General features: G+C 39.6%; 1 protein-coding gene across 3 annotated transcripts in view; it reads right to left on the bottom strand.

The window, feature by feature from the left end:
• The window catches only part of SCN10A (sodium voltage-gated channel alpha subunit 10), an 89625-nt gene extending 79798 nt beyond the window's left edge, over window positions 1–9827 (bottom strand). For all 3 annotated transcript variants that reach the window (XM_072793306.1, XM_072793307.1, XM_072793308.1), the window contains exons 1-3: window positions 9553–9827; window positions 8194–8321; window positions 5096–5176 (exon numbers count right to left, since the gene is read on the bottom strand). In XM_072793306.1, coding sequence (XP_072649407.1) covers window positions 5096–5176; window positions 8194–8321; window positions 9553–9822 — 479 coding nt within the window. In that variant the 5' untranslated portion in view covers window positions 9823–9827. The remainder of the gene's footprint in view (window positions 1–5095; window positions 5177–8193; window positions 8322–9552) is intronic.
• Between the last annotated feature and the right edge of the window lie 5239 nt (window positions 9828–15066).

The following is a 15066-nucleotide window of genomic DNA, read 5'->3' as shown; positions in this document are numbered from 1 at the left end:
TGCCACTTAGACCCAGCTCCCAAATGGGGGGACTTAAAACCCAATCTTTTGGCAGTTTCAACCTTCCCTGGAAATGTGACCTTGACTGGTCAGTCAGGGAATTGTTCTTTCCATGGTGGCACCAAAGAATCTGTCCTCACTTGAGTCCTCTTCATCCTTCAAAGAAAGATGAGGTAATCTGCATGAGACCTTGCTTTTTCCCCTAGCAAACTGCTTCCTCTGGAAGAATCCTTTCCCTTTGCTAATAACTTTCTTGCCCCCACTCTCCTACCTATAAAAACCTTCCCTTTGTACAACTCCTCTCAATGCCTCTACTTGCTAGATGGGCTGCTGCCCAGTTCATGAATCATTTGATAAAGCTAATTAGATCTTCAAATGTGTGTGTGTGTGTGTGTGTGTGTGTGTGTGTGTGTGTAGAGAGAGAGAGAGAGAGAGAGAGAGACTAAGAGAGAGGGGGAAGGACAATAAGCTAAAATACCAAGAGTGATTTCTCTACTTAGTTACTCTGTTCTTCTGATTTATATTTTTCAGTGGTCTGCATTTCATGCAATGGTGATTTTTAAAAAATGATTTTATTCTTAAGCTATTTATTACAATATGTAATGTGCATAATAAAAATGCACGTGAAACATAAATTCACTGTAAAACAAACACTTGTATATTAGCTTGGGCTACTGTCACAACATACCATAGACTGAGTGGTTAAGGCACAGAAATTGACTTCTCACAGTTCCAGAGGCTGGAAATTGGAGACGACGCTGCCTCCTGGCCAGGTGAGAACCCTCTTCTTGGCTTGCTAAGGATTTATTTCTTATTGTGTCCTCACACGGCAGAGAGAGAGAGTTCTGGACTCTGTTCCTCTTCTTAGGAGAACACCAGTTCTACTGGATCATGACTCTGCCCTTCTGACCTCATGTAAGTGCCCTCCTTAAAGGCTCCTTCTTCAGTAATAGTATGTGGGTTAGGGCTTCCACATATGGATTTCGGGGGACATAATCCAGTCCATAGTGGCCCTGTGACAACTACTTGTGTCACTAAATAGAACGTTATAAGCACCCCATACACCCCTTCCCAATTATGTCCTCCTTCCTCTGCCCTAAAAGTTTTATTTACATTTTTTACCTCCTGAGTAAGCATCTCTAAACAAAATAGTTAGGTTCTGTTTGTTTTTGAATTTTGTGTAAATGGAATTATACTTATGCAATCTTTTGTGTCTGGCTTTTTTCATCCGTATTTTGTGGAACTAGAGTTTATTCATTTTCAGTGCTGTACATTATCCCATTTTAAGAAGGTAAGAGATATGTGTAATGTATTCACAAATTTTGGACATTTGGATCCTTTCCAGTTAGGGGATTTTATGGGCAGTGTTCATAAAGTTTTTCATAAGTATTTCCTGGTGCCCATACATATATCTGCTGAGCATAAGTACCTAAGAGTATAATTAGGAATCACAGTATAGGTATGTCTTCACTGTTATTTGATGATATACACTGATTTCCAAAGAGACTGTACAAATTTACATTTCCACTGGCAGTATATGAGTTTCTGTTACTCCATATCTTTCTTAATACTGGTATTGTCACAATTTAAAAGTTTCCCCATCTGATGAGTATATGATAATCTCTCAGTGTAATTTTAATTCACATTTCCTTGGTTAAGAAAAAGAGTAAGACTATTTTTATGTTTATTGACCATTTGGGTTTCTGCTTTTGTGAAATATCTACAATTTTTTTGCTCATCTCAAAACTGGTTGCTCTGATGTGTTTCTAATTGATTTGTAGGGGCTGATTCTTCCAGATATAAACACTTTTTAGGTACATGTGTGGAAAATATCTTCTACTCAGTAGACTTGCTTTTTCACTGTTACAAAGTTGTCTTCTGACAGCAGAAATACTTAATTTTAGTATGCTAAAATGTATCAGTTTTTTCCTCTATGGTGACCTAAACTGAGGTCATTAAGTCATTCTACCCCTCCCCCAAAATCTTTATGTTTTGGTCTTTCACAAAGAAATTTAGATATTAATCTACCCAGAATTGATTCTTGTATTTGGCATAAATTTGGATGCTCAAAGTAATTTTTCTTTTTTTTAATTTAAATTCAATTTAGTTAACATATAATGTATTATTAGTTTCTGGGGTAGAATTTAGTGATTCATCAGACATTTCTCCAAAAAAGACATACAAATGTCTAACAGACACATGAAAAAATGCTCAACATCACTCATCATCAGGGAAATACAGATCAAAACCACAATGAGATACCACCTCACACCAGTCAGAATGGGGAACATTAACAAGGCAGGAAACAACAGATGTTGGTGAGGATGCAGAGAAAGGGAAATTCTCTTACACTGTTGGTGGGAAAGCAAATTGGTGCAGGTACTGTGGAAAACAGTATGGAGGTTTCTCAAAAAATTAAAAATAGAAATATCCTATGACCCAGCAATTACACTACTAGGCATTTATCCAAAGGATACAAAAGTAGTGATTCAAAGGGGCACCTGCACCCCAATGTTTATAGCAGCAATATCCACAATAGCCAAAATATAGAAAGAGCCCAGATGTCCACCAACAGATGAATGGATAAAGAAGATGTGGTATATATGTACACTGGAATATTACTCAGCCATAAAAAATGCAATCTTGCCATTTCCAAAGATGTGGGTGGAACTAGAGTGTATTATGCTAAGTGAAATAACTCAGTCAGAGAAAGTCAAGCACCACATGATTTCACTCATGTGTGAAATTTAAGAAACAAAACAGATAAGCATAGAGGAAGGGAAAGAAAAATAAAATAAGATAAAAACAGAGAGGGGTGCAAACTATAAGAGACTCAACTATAGGAAATAAACTGAGGGTTGCTGGAGGGGAGGTGGTGGGGGGGAATGGGGTAACTGGGTGATGGGCATTAAGGAGGGCACATGATGTAATGAGCAAAGCTATTTTTCTACTGATATTCTTAGTTCTTTAGCATGATTTATTGAGAACTGCCCTTTCCGCAGTGTTCCATGGTGCCACCTTCAGCACAAATTCAATGTTTGTATATGCATTGGCCTGTTGATGAACCAACTATTCTGTCCCACTAGTCTGACTAATCTTACCCCACTGGCACACAGTTTCAATTATTAGAGCTTTACAGCCCATCCTAACATCCAGTAGGGCCAGTTCTCTTCTTCCACCTTGTTTTTCTTCCTCAACGGTGTCTAGGCTATAATTTGTTATTTGCATTCTTATATAAATTTTAGAGTCAGGTTGTTGAGTAATACAAAAACAAAAACAAAACCCAAGCCTACTGGGATTTTGATTGGGCTCACATAAAATTAGTCACCTTGAGGAGTCTTACAATATTGTGACTTTGATTCCAGGAATCTAATACATCTCTCTCTCCATGTATTGGGTTTTCTGTAATATTACTCAATATTTTTCATAATTTTCTTTGTAGAGATCTTACTCATATTTTGATAGTCTTACTTCTAGATACTTGATATTTTAAAATGCCAGCATAACTGGTATTTTAAAAAACCATGTCATTTTCTGTTTGTTGCTAGTATATAGATATGCAATTAATTTATGTATATTAACTTATACCCAGCTACCTTGCCATACTGTCTTGTTAACTTTAATAGTTTAGATTATATTGGCTGTTGCATCACACAGTTATATTATCTGTAAATCATGGTATCTTTGCTACTTTTCTTGTTCTTAACTTTTCTTTCTTTCCTTGCCTTACTATGCTGGCTGGGCTCTCCTTTACAAAGTTAAATGGAACTGATGAAACAGACATATTTTTTTCTTTTTGTTTCTGGTCTCAAAGGGAAAGCTGGCCATGTTTCACAATTAAGCATGATGTTTGCTACATCCTTCAAAGTAACCACCCTTTGTCAGAGCATCGCATTTCCCTTCTTTCTATTCCTTTCTTTCTTGGTGTTTCTAATTACAAATAGATATCAAACTTTATCGAATGATTTTTCAGTATCAATTAAGGTGATCACATGATTATTCTTCTTTAATCTATTAATAGAAATACAATATACAGTGGATCCTTGAACCAACTCAGGTGTTAAAGGCATTGACCCCCCATAGAGTAAAAATCCACATGTTAAGTTTTGACTCTCCCAGAACTTAACTAGTAATAGCCTACTGTTGACAGGCCTTTCTGATAACATCAATAATAAATTAGCACATATTTTGTATGTTATATGCATTATATACTGTCTTCTTACAAGTAAACTAGGCAAAAGAAAATGTTACTAAGAAAATCCTAAGAGAAAATACATTTAAAATACTGTAGTGTATTTATTTTTTAAAAATCCATGTAAAATTGGACCCACATAGTTCACATATAGTGGACTTACGCTGTTCAACTGTATTTTCTATTGTGGCATGTATTAATGTTATAATCAGCAAAACATTTTAATTTAAAAAGTAGAAAAAGATAAAGTTCTACAGAGTTCCTATTATTGTACCAAAGGCATGTCAGTCTTTCACTGAGCTGGGGGCATCTCTCTCGAATGTGTTAGTGCATGTGTTTTTGGAAAGTCTCCATGTTCTAAAACTACAGAGGTTCCATCTGCTAACCCAGGAAAATAAAATACGCTCGGGAATGTTAAGGTCACTTTGAAGTATATGCGCCATGATAACATAAACAGCTTTATTCATGGGTAATTTTCTGAATATGTTCCAGAACCATTTGTTTTTACTTCTATCTCAGTTTTGCTCCTAGCTCTCAAAGCAGGCTGTCCCTAAACTTGGTTGGTTCATGTGTTGTGTGCCTAGCAGGTCAATGTGGGGAGTCAGTGGGGGAAGCTTATCTGGCCACACCCATCACAGACTGATGAAATTGGACCCTCTGGGACTGAGACCCAGGCACTAATATTTTAAAAATCTCCCCCAAGGGATTCCAAGGTTGAGAACCAGTAATCCATAGTTCTCCAAAGTTGAAAATCACAGAGAAGGAAATATATAACCATTGCAAAGTGTGCAATACTCAAATGAGACCAGCAGGAAAAGCAAAAGAAAAAAGTTACCAAATGAAGGAAAAGAAGAGGACAGAAAGAGGAAGCACAGGAATAACAGTGACAGCAAATCTACTTACTCGATTCTGTCTGGAAGCTCGGTTTGGGTCATGCCCACACAATTGACCAAAATAGTGACTGTAATAAATAAACTGAACCACCTGAGAGGACTTTGTTAAGGAAAAGCTGAGAGTTGCTATGTTTCTTAGATGTCACCTATGATCACCTTGACACTAAACCATTAAATTCATAGATTTTAGCTAGGATCAGCTTTTTAGTCTTGTCACATAACAGCTGCTAACATTTAAGGAGTGCCTATACCGATCAGTTCACTTCATCCACACCATTTCTAATACGACTGGACCTGCAGGTAAATACTATATCTATACTTTGCAGCTAAGAAAATGGGCTGAAAAGGCTTGGAAATAAGTTTCCCAAGGTCATACAAGCTAGTCAGCTATGGTACTGAGATATGACCTCAGATTAACAGAATCCTCAGCAAGATAGAAGGAAACAAGAATCCCCTCTCCAAAATATCCTTCTGCCCTGACATCTTCACTTCACTATACAATATAGCCTGAAATTTCATCCAGCAAATGTCTCTTCTTTTCCTAAAAGACAAAGAGACTATTTCTAGGAAGTTATAGATAGAGGGCCACCAGCTTTCATGGGAATTAGTTTGGGTTGGATTGTTTTCCCAGTTTAGCTGAGATCAAACACACTGAGGAAATGGGCCTCTGGCTAAGAATGGTGGGGGCAGGCAGACGGAAGTAAAATGCTGACTCAAGCAGAAAATTCCAGATAGAATTAGGCTGGGGTAGAGAACTCTGTCTAACCAGAGAGAAGAATTTTCAAGGTTAAGCCAAGGGATTACCCTAAGGGAAAGGAGACACTAAAGGTGAGTGGAAAGGGGTGAACTGATGGGAAGAAATGTTGGAGGAGAAAACCCAAAGGTAAATTTCTCCCCTGGACATTTTTCTCAGGACTAGCTTGGATTCCTAACAATTACGTCCTAAAGAAAAACAAAGCCTGAAGATAAATTTGACCTACAGAGAGAGAGGGAGCCACTCATCTTTTATAATTTCAGTTTGAGCAGAAGTATTTAAATCTATTTTAGTTTTCTGTAAATGTCTTTAATGTGCCCTGTTTTACAGTTACTTAGGAACACTTCTATTTTGAAAAGGGAAATTCTGCTAATTAAACCACATTTTCCTGTTGACTTGCAATTAAATTAAGAAATGTGTTCACATGGGGGGGGGGTGATGTCAACCCAAGGATTAAATTAAAATCATATCTCCAACTCCACAAACCTTTAAAAGTAATATATTATATACAATATTACTTGTGGAAACATTCATAGCAAATTTGATTAGAATTATAATTTTCGTGAAATATTGATCATAGGACACTGAGAATTCCATACCTTAAAGAATATCTTTTGGGAGTGGAGCTACCAAGTTCATAAGATTGAAATATATAAATGCAGGCTTTTGGGAGGAGACATAGAACAGCTTTTCTGTCCAGCTATGACTCCATCCAGCAATTATGATTCATCATATCTCAAGATGAAAAGAATATTCACTGGTCACTTAGTTCTTTGAAGGGATTTTATTTCAAATTAGCTGTTTCTTAAAGCTAATTTAAGATGTAACTCAACCAGGATGCATGGAGAGGAGTTTGTATATTTGCTGTTTTTCTTTATTTGTAATTTTAAGTAATTGGATATATATTTTTAAAAAAAACCACCCAAGTAGAGATGACATACTGAGAGAATAAATTACCTCAGTTCATTTCCATTAACTGTCTACTTCCTTATTGCTGATACTGTTCTAAGCAGGGTGCAGGCTGGACCTCTTAACAGGCTCTGTACCCTTGGACAATTTATTTAGTGCCGTTGAGTAAGAGTTTCATTATTTGTAAGATGGGGATGCAAATCCGCTCTTCAAAGGTTTCTGTACCTATGACAGTGATGACACTTAGGAGGTATTTAGCAAATGGTAGTTTACTATTATCATTAAATATCCTTCTATTGATTAGAAAACCCAAGATTGAATTAAGAAAATATAACTCCCACTGCTTGGCCATAAAGACAAAACATGTAAAAGGAAAATGTAATGCAACTACATGGAGCAGCACAGTTTCATTTTGAGATGGCTCTGTGCCAGCTACCAACTCACTGAGTGCTGTCCAGCAATCCAGCAAGCTGCCCCAGAGTTTGGAGGAGAGAGCTCCTTTTACTGGAGCCTCCCAAGAAGAGGCTGGCTACCATCTGTCAGGCAGCTGAGGCAAGGCTGTTCTTGCAAATCAACCTCCTGGAAGCCAGGGCTGAATTTGTCATTAGGAACTTCCAATTTGGACAGCCACCAGGGAAGATCCTTGGAAACCAAGCCAAAGTCTCTTTTTTGTCCTAGTTTGGCTTGCCTTGGAAAATAAAACAAAATAAAACAAAAACTGAAGGCAGATTCTGAAGCTACCTAAAGCAGTTAAAATTATACAGATATTTGACTGATTTGTCTCTAATCATTGCTATATTATTCAGTGGTATTAACCTCAAATTATTAACATTTTTTGGACTACTGACGTTTTTTAACCTGCTAGTAGTTTGGGGGTCACTTGGGATATTGGCAGCATCCATGACCAATGTGGTGCCACTGAAACAATCTAGACTCGGCCCATTGTGGTTTGTCTTCTTTGTCCTTTGGCAGGTGCTGCTCTTCCCCCCCAACCCCCCCCCCCAAAAAAAAAAGCTAGTTCTCAGCATGGCTAGGGCACAGAGTAACAATCCATGCCTATTTCATGTGCCCAAAGAAGCCTCAGGGCTCTTTTGGTTATTATGTTGTGAGCTGAACAGGCCTCATGGTAAGAATGTGTCTGGGTGCATCATCAAAGCTCATTCACAAGGAGGACATTTTTTAGGTTGTGCATGCACATGTATGTCCAGACTCAGTTGAGGTGAACCCAAACCCACCCGTGGCTTGCATGAGGACCTCCTCCATCTTGGGACTGCTTTCAGGTGTTGGACACATTAAAGCCACAAACATTTTTCTTTCAATTTAATGATTTCATTGTTTCAAAATTCAATTAGAGGAAACTTCTATTGCTAACCTCTGAAGAAGGTACTTGATACAGTGGGTCAAGCCTGATTTTAAAAGAAATCATATGGAAGAAGCAACAGTGCAAAGGATATGAGTGGACAGACACTTTGATGGCTGTTCTTCTGATCAGGTTGAAAGGACTGAATAACCACAGGGCCCGAGTAGCACTAAACCGGGAAATGGTCCTCCCTTTGTCCAGCACCATAAATGTCTACAAAAAAACAAAGCAGAAGGTGGACCTGCAGCGAGAAGCATGCATTATCACACAATCATGTTTTGTGCATGAATGGTATCATTTCAGGCTTACGAGCAAGAAGAGCTCTGGGAACCATGCATCCATCAATGGAGAGCCAAGTGGAGGGGCCAAGTTAGTGGAGATCAGGGTATCCTCACCCTCCTAGCAAGACCCCAGGCCCTGTCAGTGACTGCATTAAGATGAGTCCATTGAGAGTGCCCAGTGACCAGGCAGCTGACCTAGGGCTGACGATGCATCAGGCCCAGGGCCAGGATTCTGGCAGCAGCAGGAGGTGGTTCTGGCTGCATTAAATTCCTCTTCTGATTAGTGGATTATCTCTAGTTATGGGATTTTGCCTATTTTGCCCTGCTCTCCACCTTCTGAGTCTCCCCTTCTAGTGATTCCTTCTGAGCATCCAGGAAGATGAGGGCTCTTGGCCCATGAGAAGAGGGAGAAAGACATCCCAGTATCTTTTAATTTTCTCTACCAATAATATTTGGGATGGCTGATTCCTGTCCCTCCCAACTCCCAAACATGCATACATCATTTTGTGGGGGTGGGGTGCTGTGTAGATCATCTAAGACACAATACAAACAGGGGAATTTCACAAAACAACTCTCACTTAAACTAGTGGTTCTCAAACATTTTGATTTCAGGACCCTTTTATACTCTCAAAAATTATGGAGGACCCAAAAGAGTTTTTTTTACTGACTTATAGTTTTTTGCTTGTACTGTGTGTATGAGAGAGAGAAAGTGTGTGCGTGACCTGAGGAACCCACTAAAAGGGCTTTAGGAACCCCAGGGGTTCTGAGATCATACTTTGAGGACCACTCATTAAATAATCTGGATTTCTGTTCCCCTTCCCTACCCTACACCCCACCCCCAGACTAAGAATCTCTGTTTCCCATTTACAAAGACAGCCAAAATCTCTGGAGATCTTAGGTCAGTGGTCATCAAAGAAACAGCCAACTTCTTCTAAAAATTTTATAGCAGTTGTTGCTTTTGAAGATTTGAGTTTGATTAGTCTCTACCATAAATATTATAAAAATGCAAAGATAGTGTCAAAGAGGTAAGTTGGATATATTTGTCATTAACTGAGTCTAGCTCACAGCTATATCACCTAGGTGCAGAAGAACTCCCTAGGCTGAGTAGAGCAGAGGTTCCTCTCCCAGAGCTGAGAACAACCTTCCCATTCAATTACCCTTACCCGGTGTGTGCTGTAGAAGGGGTCCAAATCCTCCAGGGGCTCTCCAACCAGCTCTGCTGGGAGCTCACCGTAGAACTTGGGCAGCTGGTTGCAAGCCTTCAAGTCTAGCTGAGGCCGAGGCTTCTCTTCTTGGTCCTTCTGCTCCCTGTGCTTACCTTTTGCTTTCTTTGCTGCCTGCTTGGCAGCAATTCTCTTTTCAATCTCCACCAGGGACTCTGGAGTGAATCGACGAAAGTTGGTAGTTTCCAGGGACCCAAAGGGAAATTCCATCTTCTCATTCTTCTTAAGGAAGAATTTATACTCTTATGAGAGTGGATATCACCATAGAGAGCTAACAGCCTGCCCACTGACCCTCTCCCTCTAGTTCTTTCCTTAACTCACACTGCCTTGCTAGAATAGCCCCCCAACCCTTAACTCACATGCATTCCTTAACTTACACTGAGCTCTCCCCAGAGTCTCACTGCCCTGTGGCACTCTCGGGGGAGGCTGTTTATTCTACCTCCTCCAGGAATCTCAGAGTAGAGCTATGCCCTCCATGACCCTCTAATGCATTGCTCCTTCATCTATTTATACCACCACCACCACCACCACCATCACCACCAGATTTAGCCATACTGCCCTCTCTTCTCTTTTCTATGACCACTGAGCAACAGGCACTCAAAGACTGGTTTATGTGGTGTATAAAAAAAACAGTGCTAGTAAAATTTCCCCATTGAAAAGCATTTGTTAAAAAGTATGGAAGGCATTAACATGTTTTATTGTTCCTTTATTGTGCAGTGGTATGCTTTTAAGAAGTGACGGTCATTCCTGGACATGCCAGCAAGAGAGAGGAGAAGGCTCAGCGCCATGAGCACATGGCTGCACTTGTCAGCTGAGACTGTGCTGTCTGCCGAATGCTCTAAGCTTGGCAGCATATTTGTATTTTTTTGTTCTTAATAAAATACGTTATTTAATCTTCCTAATTGGTTGCTTTTTCTTCTAATGTAAAGTTTTTTTTTAAGAAATCATATGAGTAAGATTTTGATTATTTCTTCAAATTATTGATACATGAGCCCATTTTTGCTGTTTATTTTAATCTAAGTGCACCCACATTTCCTGACAGTCTATTGATGACTTAACAGGCCATGATGGTTTAAAAATTGTTCTGTGATCCCATCAGCTTGTAAAATCCTGATCTAATACATGGTCTCTAGTGCTGCCAGACAGTGTCTTTGGGACTATGGTCCACAGTGGTCCATACAAAACCTGGAAGGCATTCCAATGATTAGGTTTCTCATGGGCTACAATATTCTTAGGAAGCTTGCCACCACTGGCACTAGTCTGGAAGCAAAAAGGATGGCTTTCCACCACAGATGGGTAGAGCAGTACCTATATGACTTTCTCTTGACTTACTCTAGGGAATCTAGATGTGAAGCTCTTACAACAGGCATCCATCCTCTTAGTTCTCTGTAGTCACCACTGGATCTATGGATAATGTAGTTTTCCCACCTACTCTAGTGCAGTGATCTTCAAATGCCAGTGCACAGTGTGCTGCTGCACCAGCTGCATCATTGTCACAGTGGGTGTAAGATACAGATTGCTAGACCCTATCTACAAAGATTCTCATTCAATAGATCTAAAATGAGATCTAGGGAGCTGCATTTTACAGGTTTATAGCTGAAGCTCTTGAAGGTGTCCCACCTTTGAGAGGCAGTGGAAGGCACTGCAACTGTGTGACATGAGATAGAGTGAAGGTCCGGGTTACAAGATCAGAGTAGGATCTGATGACCTGCTCCCACAACTCTAGAGTCTGGAGGAAAGTCTCCCTAGGTTCTAAAGGCAAGTCAGAAGCCACTTTTGGGTGGGCTAGGGAAGAAGATAAAAAACTGACTTCTCAGCGGTTTTGATGGGACTGTCTTTAGGACCTCCTCCCTTCCATTGTCAGAATTAGGGGAACTCCTGGCCAGAAACTTCAGGGAGCTTATACCCAGGGGATAGGAACAAAGAGTAGAATTTGGTTGTTTCTGAGGATTAAGCTTCTGTAGGTATTTGCCATGTATCTGGGACTTCTGGGCTACAAAAGGACCTACTGGATCTCTTCAGAATGGGCCATAAAAGCATCTTAACTTGGGTTTCAGATCCCTTGTGGTAAGCAGTTTCTAAGAAGGAGCAACAGTGATTGAAAAGATAACAGATGTTTCACATTTGTCATTTCACTGGTGATGGAAATAACTGGTTGATCTTTAATCAAGACCTGTGATCTAGGCAGGTCAGCAGACTCAAGGTTGCTAAATGGAGGTGAATATAAATAAAGGTACAAATGAATGTCTCCTTGAAATTACAGTGGGCAGGGCAGGTGTGATATTGTGATTTATAATAAGAAATACATATTTGGTCTTTGTCCCCATTTCTGGCATAAAGCTCTTAAAACCCTTGGAAGTTTCCTAATGATGTCTTTTGTATGTTAATGAAGTACCTTTTGAAAGTCACCTAAGGATGGGGGTCAGTTGCCAGTAAAACCAACCGGCTCCCCACCTCACCTCCTACCTCCAGGGAGAAGAGAGAGAAGCTGGAAGTTGAGTTCAATAACCAACGGTCAAAGGCTTATGTAATAAAGCCTTCATAAGAACCCAAAAGGACAGAATTTGGAAAGCTTCTGGGTTGGTGAATACATGGAGAGGACATGAAAACTCCATACTCCTTCCCCATATTCTGCCCTATGCATCTCTTCTATTTGGCTGTCCCTGAGTTATATCTTTTTAAAATAGACCTGTAATCTAATAAGTAAGACATTTCTCTGAGTTCTGTGAGCCATTCTAGCAAATTAATCAACCCAAGGAGGAAGCCATGGAAACCTCTGATTTATAGCCAATTGTTTAGAAGCACAGGGAACAACCTGGACTTGCAATTGGCATATGAAGTTTTGTGTATGTGGGCAAAGGACAACCTTGTAAAACTGAGCCCTTAACCTGTGGGATCTGATGCTATCTTCAGAGAGATAGTGTCAGAATTGAACTGAACTATAGAACACTTAGTTGGTGTCTTGAAATTGTACATTGGTGGAATGGGATCACCTCCACCAACACACACACACACACACACACACACACACACATTGGATTTGAATGTTAGAACATCTTAGCAGAACATCTTTCTACCAACTTCTGTTGTTATTAGTAGAATAAATGTTTTTATGGTCATGCACCAAGTCTGAGTTGCTCACAAAGATGGCTGAGCCTCATGAGAAGAGTTACCTAAATTATCTATCCACAGTGACAACAAGAGTGGGCACAATTATTTCTTTTTTTTAGAGAGAAAGAAAAACTGTAGGAGTGCACAGTGGGGGAGGGGCAGAGGGAGAGGGAGAGAAAGGATCTTGAGCAACACAGGGCTCTATCTCACAACCTTGAGGCCATGACCTGAGCCAAAATCAAGAGTCAGATGCTTAACTGACAGAGCCACCTAGGCACCCCCACAATTATCTCTCTTGATCTCCAAAGAAATCTTATAGAGTAGGTGGAAGACATTTTCTTAAATATAAGACCATTAATAACCAGGGGTTACTATGGGTTATAAAGACATTATTGGACTAAACAAACCTATCTCTGAGTCTTTTGATATCATACTCAGTGCTTTCCTATTTCTGGGATGGATCTCACTGGCTGGAGCAGTTCTGGAATCCTACTGACAGGCGTGTCATTGCAGGGCTGTGGAACCTGAGAGGTATAGGTTGATCTGAATGGATTCAGATGTGATGAAGTTTCAAGAGGTCTCAGACAGCAGCCTCTTTGTGTTATATATATCATTGATGCTCTTAAGAAACCAATGGAAGATTTCCCCCACTAATGTAACTTTTGCTTCTGTATGGCAGATATGATGTAGGCAAATGGATAATCAATTTTTCCAAAGCCTGATTAGTGGGACAAAGTATCAGCTCCCATCCCATATAGGGTTGCATCTTCTCATGCTTCTTATGGTTGTTCTTATATATTTATATACAACAAAAATTATCATTTTCATACATGTGAGTCCTAAATCTGTCCTTTCCTCTCAGCTCTGAACTCACTAATCCAATACCTTTGACATATAGCCCTTTGAATGCTCCATAGACACCTCAAAGTCATTGTTCCCGATGATTTCTCCATCCTCTCTTCACCCCAACTTTTCCTCCTCCTAGTTCCCTATTTCAATAAATTGCATAACCAGTTTTCCAAAATGGAAGCTTAGGGGTCCTTTTTTATGCTTCTTTCTCCCACAAGTCTTCTTCCCTTATGCCAGACATTGTTTTCAACTCCAGGGATACAGCAATGAAAAAACTATAGACCTTTGGGAACTTAAATTTAGCTCTGGGTCTCAGCCAACTTAGGTCAGCTTCCTAGAGAGATATTTTCTAGAAAAGACCGAAATTATGATGACACCATGGGAAGTCTGGAGTCACATTTGAAGCATAAATCTAAATTTATATCTCCAGCTTGGGCCTTTCACCTACATTCTAAATTGTTATATTCAGCTAATTATTCATTACCCCTCACAAAGATGTCTCATAGATGTATAAAGCTTAACTATTGATATCTTTACCCAAAATGTGCTCTTCCCTTTTTCATGATCATTTTAAAAAAATGAAATTTCATCATTCCAAGGACTCAAACCCCGAGTCTTGAAACTTTGGAATTATCCATTACTTCACTTTCTCCCTCTCAAATCTCATATTTGAATGACCAAAAAACTCTATGACCTTGCATCTGAATTATAACTGTCTACTTCTCATCACAGCCACTGCTACCTCCATAACCTGAACCACTATTATTCACCTCCATGGCTCCTGCCATGGTCCAACCATTGTGACCCACTTCCACTGCTACCTTCATGGCCCAAATCACTATCATCTACCACCACTGCTACCTTCATAATTCAAACCACTATCATCCACCTCCTTGGCTACTGCCATGGTCCAATCACTGTCATTCATCTCCACTGCTACCTCCATGGTCCAAATTACTATTATCCACCTCTACTGTTACTCTCATAAGTCTAAACCACTGTCACCCAACTCTACTGCTACCTCCATAGCCCAAACCATTGTCATGTCCTGCTTGGTCCACTATTACATCTTCTCAACATGTCTCACTGCTAGGATTCTTTCAAAGTTTTGCAGCCTATCCTTTTGGAAGTAATAAGAGTAATCCTTTGATGTGTGTTTTCATAAACCTCATCCCTGAGCTCACTTCATATCATTTTCTCCCTTGCTAACTGAAATCGAGGCCCATAGACCACCTAACTGTTTATTGGACATTTCAAGCACATTCCTGCCTCAAAGTGTTTGGAATTGCTATTCTTTCTGCCAGCTATTCTCTTCCCATTTATAACCATGGGGCTCATTCAAATATCACCTGTTAAGGAATCCTTCCCTAACTATTCTTTCCCAAATAAAAGCCATTGGCCACTCTCTACCCTTTTTCCTCAAAGTACTTTTAACTAATATTAACATTTTTATTTATTTACTATCTCCCTAAACTAGAATTTTTCCTTCCTGAA

This window comes from Canis lupus, chromosome 22 (genome assembly GCF_048164855.1).
Source record: "Canis lupus baileyi chromosome 22, mCanLup2.hap1, whole genome shotgun sequence".
Classification (NCBI taxonomy): Eukaryota; Metazoa; Chordata; class Mammalia; order Carnivora; family Canidae; genus Canis; species Canis lupus.
Note: the sequence above shows the minus strand (reverse complement) of the source record. Positions and strands in the feature narration are given on the sequence as shown.